The sequence below is a fragment of the Dysidea avara genome, chromosome 8 (assembly GCF_963678975.1).
Source record: "Dysidea avara chromosome 8, odDysAvar1.4, whole genome shotgun sequence".
Taxonomy (NCBI): domain Eukaryota; kingdom Metazoa; phylum Porifera; class Demospongiae; order Dictyoceratida; family Dysideidae; genus Dysidea; species Dysidea avara.
In genome coordinates this window covers 34,218,346-34,224,440 of record NC_089279.1, presented here as the reverse complement: position 1 = coordinate 34,224,440, position 6,095 = coordinate 34,218,346, and the positions used below count along the sequence as shown (strand labels likewise).

General features: G+C 36.0%; 1 protein-coding gene across 2 annotated transcripts in view; it reads right to left on the bottom strand.

Moving 5' to 3' along the window:
• Positions 1 to 1,444: 1,444 nt before the first annotated feature.
• The window catches only part of LOC136262751 (coiled-coil domain-containing protein 102A-like), a 6,045-nt gene continuing 1,394 nt past the window's right edge, over positions 1,445 to 6,095 (bottom strand). For both annotated transcript variants that reach the window (XM_066057144.1, XM_066057145.1), the window contains exons 4-7: positions 5,264 to 5,422; positions 4,319 to 4,427; positions 3,394 to 3,501; positions 1,445 to 1,760 (exon numbers count right to left, since the gene is read on the bottom strand). In XM_066057144.1, coding sequence (XP_065913216.1) covers positions 1,674 to 1,760; positions 3,394 to 3,501; positions 4,319 to 4,427; positions 5,264 to 5,422 — 463 coding nt within the window. In that variant the 3' untranslated portion in view covers positions 1,445 to 1,673. The remainder of the gene's footprint in view (positions 1,761 to 3,393; positions 3,502 to 4,318; positions 4,428 to 5,263; positions 5,423 to 6,095) is intronic.

Here is a 6,095-nt window from a genome sequence, read left to right as displayed (position 1 = left end):
GGACACAATAGAAATATCAAGAATCTTGTCCCTATAGCTAGCTCCACATATAGATTCTTAGTAGAGCGGCATGGCACCAAAAATGAACATTTTTGCACTTTGGATTAACTTTCCACACAAATTGTGCTCCTTGTGACAATATAGAGCCATCACAGATTTGACCTTTTAGTATAGCGGCACAACCAAAAAACTGTGCACTTTTTCATAAAGCCATGAAACTTTCCTCAATACATGTATTTTCAGATATAGTGCCATTGCTGATTTGACCTTCGGTGACGTTTACTGCCATTTTTGTACAAAAAATTGATCATTTTTGCCTTTAACTCTCTGAGGCAGTAAGTAACTTGTTAAAACATGGTACCAAATAAAAGATCTTGCTGATAGAAACAACTTGGTTTTTATTTGAAGTCAATAGGTGATTTCATTCTTAAGTTATGAGTATTTTTATTAGCTGCAAAATTCGATAAATTTATTCATAATTATCTGCCCACAGGTAATTCACACCTCGAGGGCAGGTAAATTTATCAAATTTTGCAAGTAAAAATGATCATAACTTTGTAATGAAACCACCTATTGACTTCAAATAAAAACCAAGTTGTTTCTATCAACAAGATCTTTTGTTTGGTACCATGTTTTTAACAAGTTAATTACTGCCTCAGGGAGTTAAAGACAAAAATGATCAATTCTCTGTACAAAAATGGCTGTAAAAGTCACCAAGGGTCAACTCAGTGATGGCACTGCATCTAAAATTACATGTCATGAGGAGTACTATTTATGTGGAAAATTTCATGGTTTTATGAAAAAGTGCACAATATTGCCAATTTTGGGGGCTATGCCGCCATACTATTTACAACCATTTTTTCATTGAAAACTAATCATTTTGTGTTTATCTCCCTGAGGCATTATTTTAGTTAAAACCTGGTATCAAATTAAAGGTTTTGATCTAAGAACTATATTGACTTTTGCTTGTAGTCACCATTCCACCACAAAGTTATGATCATTTTTATGTCATAAAATTCTTTACCCTTGGGGTGTAAATTACTAATGGCAAGTTAATTCATAAAATTTCATGGCGAATATAAATGATTGTAACTTTGGAATGCAATCACCTATTGACTTCAAATAAAAAGCAGTTTTTTTTTTTCACAGCACCTTTAATTTGAAACTGCAAAATGATGCCTCAGGAAGATAAAAATGATACAAAAATGGCTGTAAAGGTCAAATATACAATGGCACTATACCAAAAATTTTGTCACAAGTACAACTTATATGGAAAGTATCAAAAAGTGCACAACTATCACACTATCTTGAGAAAATTTGCTGTGGCTGGTCTACCCTACCAGGCAGCGTGCTTTGGAAAAGGGAACACAGAGCTATTTCTTGTCCCCCAAGTGTCCATAATAGAGAGGTTCCATCCGCTATACTTGCTCTATACACAACTGTGTCAGTATTACAATACACTATAACATTTATGATAAGGGTACAACAATGCATCCATACATAATATATAAATACAGCATAACTCGATATGAAGTGCAAACAATAAAAAGTAAACTTTAAATATATGGCAATTTTACAATAATCATTCATGCAACAAAATGATCGAATGAAGTTGTCAATCAAATTCTGATCATAGTATAATTGATGAGAACAGAACAACAGTACTATGACAGTTATAGGAGCACTTCTTCGAAACATTCTTTGCCATGTTTTGTGATGTATTCATGTGTAACTTTGCTACCAGCTTTTAGTGATGATGGCTAAATAGATGAGAAACACACAGTCAGTTATCAGTCTACGGAATACCTTAAATAAAAGACACAGTAAAAATGCCTTTTGATAATCTGTGTCCATGGTCCCATTTGCATTACTGCACACACATTTACGTAGACCCCTGAAATTAGGACATCTCACTAATAAGGACTCCTTGATAATCTGGACACTTGTCAATGGTCCTATTTGCATTAGAGTATACACAATTACATAGACCCCTGAAATAGGGACATCCCATATGCTTCAGCATGGCTCCCATGGCATCCCAAAGAAATACTTTTAATCATCAGATAAAATTAAATGGGTTATATTCAAAGCCATAACTGATATTATAATTGAGTTTCCCATATGTTCAGTAGTAAATAAAATTACAGCTATAAATCATATACAATTTTGTCCCTTTAGATTTCATCACCCACCAGTAAATAATTTTGTAACCTCAAGTAGCCAGGTCAAGTACAACATCCTTAATCTTTCCCATAACAAAAACAACATTACCAACTGAGAATGATAGCATACTGTATATCAATGAATTAGCCATTGTAACAGGAAGAGTACTTCCAAGCCTACATGAAACTGGCTTTTTTGAAAGATGTCAGAAGTACACTGTATCAACTTGCTGGTAGCACCATTTGTAGTGTTGCCTAGCACTCAGCCATAGAAATTTGGTTATATGAGTCAAATACGAGATATACTATTTTCTAATAGTTAGACAAAAACATAATATGTACGCTACAAGTTCTCAAGCACTTTGTTTTAAACAGTTGTGGTATTGGAAAGTCTTCACAGAGGTACTTTACATGGGGTTTGGTAACAAAGGGAAAATGAGGGCTCCCAGTAATCTCCTAGCACTCTATAAGAGTGCTCCTTTCCTCTCTCTCCTGCCAAAAATATTTTGTAAAGCAATACTTTTGAAGTAGTTCAAGTTAGCTTGCACCAATATTGGGAGTGTACAATACTAAACAAAGTCATTTAGTACACACCATCCCACAATAATACACCTTCACATACATAATAGCTGAGAAAAACAAAACACTCTAGTGTTTACACTGTAAGACTGATAAAAACATCACCTGACAAGCTAAAAGCAATGTACGATACAATAAGCAACAATGTTCCTTACAAACAGTGTATTATCATAAGCTATGCACAGTCTTCATTTTCAATACAACATAAGTAGCAGTAACGTAATAGTACAACATGTCTTAAAATATGACCAGTATGGTGTCCTATAAGACATGCTTGACATTGCTTGTATGCACGTATGTAGACTGTAGTGTGCGACTGTGTGCACATGAGTGTGTGTGTGTGAACAGACTAGTGTGCACGCGCCTCTGTATCCATGTAGTGCTATGCATGCATGTGGCGTGCACATGTGCGACGTGCATGTATGCACATGCAGCCTGTATAGTGTGTACGTGTAGGCATAACTATACATACACGTTGTGAGGGGGTAAAGTCATTTGTAAGGTACATTTGACAATATGCCATTTTAGGGCACACATCAACCATAAGAATGCACCATCCATTGTACTATAAGGTTGCCACATACACTCAGCGATAAGTGGGACAAAACACTATAATATGGCATCCTTCGTTCACCACACACACGCAACTTACTCTTTTACTATTTATTGTAGAGTGATGAGTTGAAGTGCTGCTGCTACTGTTAACTGGTAGAAAAGTGCTCACTGGTCTGTTGGCTCTGCTATGACTGTTTACTGGTATCTATGGAAACAGGAACAAAGGATATACACGTAGATGTAGGGCTTGACTGGTGTAACTAATTCAATGTGTGAGGAAAGAAGTGCTACAGTTTATTCAGTATTTGCCAACATAAGGATATACTCATGTCACATTCACTGAAGGAAAGCATTATGTTACCCCCACTATAAGAATTTAGGCACCCTGACAACAGGGTACTTGTCTATACAGTACCTCTACATTGCTACATTTAAACCTCCAAAAATTTCCTAATACGGACAATTTAGTTGTACCAGAATAGAACAGTCCCAATTGATTTCAGCAAGACCACCATGACAATATTGTCTCAATAATGAGGTCATGAACTATATAGACCTCATGACCACTACAACGACTTGTTAAATGAGGTCATGAAATACACCTTAGGTTTGGGACCTACTTAACATGGTTACTATAATGAAGTGGTCTTATTAATGAGGTCGTGAAGTAGACCTTAGCTATGTTTGGGGCCTACTTGACATGGTCACTATAATGAGGTGGTCTTATTAATGAGGTCATGAAGTACACCTTAGCTATGTTTGGTACCTACTTGACATGGTCACTATAATGAGGTGGCCACAACGTGAGGATTCACAGTATTCTAGTAATCACCGTTACCAAACTCCATTAAAAGGCTTTACAAAAGAATGCATACTAAAGGCACTAAGATCTTTTCTGAGTAGCCTAACAGCAGGAATGTCAAGCCTTATTGTAGAGTGGGAGATAACAAATCAATGACCTACATCCTCTTCACTACCATACAAAGTGTAACTGCTACAAATTGTCATGACATAAGCCATACCTGACTGTTGTAGGTCTTTTGTGGGGATTGAGTTCTTGTAGAATGATGTACAATTGTCACTGCTGATGCCGTGCTGGCTTCATTACTAACTTGAGAGGATAACCGAACTCTAAATATGGTTACAAAGAACATGACAATAAGTAAACCGAGCTTGATGAAGGATGGTGCAAGAATGTAAACCAACTCCACAATTATATTTCACTAAATGTAAAGAATGGAAAACAGAAATATCAAACTCTAAACAAAGTCTGAATGGCTTTGCTTACTGGTATGACCAGTTAAACCGACAACTAAGGACGCTGTTCAATCAATACCACATACACATACCAGTCAACCTCACAAAACAATGAATATTCTCTAGAAAATAACAGTGTGGTTAGAATATGTCTCTTCATTACCATAACTACATTACAATATGTAAACTAGATTTTGTAATGATAGTTGAAGACAGTTCATATGACTCAAGTTACACTTGTAATTTGGTGACAGAGTGGTAACAAATTATTGGCATTTAAAAATAGCCAAAACTACATGTATGTTATATCTCTTTACAGTTAAACTGCCTGCAAATTTATTCTTACTTTTTTAGCGGTACGACACTTCCCATACAAGTAATGAGCCCAAATGAATAGAACAAAGAGTTTTCACGACTCAATATGTTGTGAGCTAAATGTAAAGCAACTTTGCTGTGCGAGACTCAAGCCTGTTGCACACGCAACTTATCATATCAGATATCTAATACTGAATTAATAGAATTACAAAATCATTGAATGCCAAGAAAACTGATTTCCCTGTAGCAAAACGTCAGCTTGCCAGGTTACTCAGTGTAGCATACTCACCAGGAATGTTATACATACATAATTCACAGGCTAAACACAGTGTAGGATGACCAACATTCACTTACACACTACAAATTGTTCTATCATACAATATATACCTACCAACCTTTTTTCATCTTGTAGTTGCTTTTCTAGACGTTCACATCTCTGTCTCAAAGTGGTCAACTCTTCTCGTTGAGATTGGCTGAATCGTCGGCTATCAACTCCCGGAGGAGACGGACTTCTTGAAGTGGAAATCGACTTGCGTGGTTGACTATCCTCATTTCTAACATACAAAAGTAAAACACTTTCTAAATCACATAAAGATACAGCATGTTTATGTGTGACATCACAGTTTACAGGTAACTAAAGAAATTGACAAATTGTGTTACTGTAAATTTAATACGAGAGTTATTAAAAACAACTTGGTAGTTATTAGGCACTGCAAGAGTTCTACCACAACTGCCCACAGAAATGTGGCCATACATCATCAATAGACGTGATTCAATATGTGAGCAAAATGTTAAACTGACTTTGAACTAGTTAGATAGTCAATACAATATGTTGCTATGGTAAAGGCTACACCCCATGATTAAACTGTCCTAATAGTCTATAACATCAATGGTACCTGACCCTCAAATAACATATGATGTTGCATCTTCGAGAGCTTGTTTGAAGACTTTGAAAATTTGACACCATTTCCTTTTGTCACTGTAACAATCGATGAATACAATCGACGAATACATGGTACCATCCCATTGTGTATTTGATGTACAAATAAAATGCTACGCATGGCTCTGCATGCATAACTTATTCATTGGTTGTGCTTGCAAGGAAACTGTGACCCATAACGCAAGGAAACTGTGACCCATAACTCTACGTTACATTCATGTACTGTGACCAAATCTTGCTAACTGAAGTTCATTAATTAAAGAGAGATCAAATTATAAGACCACACA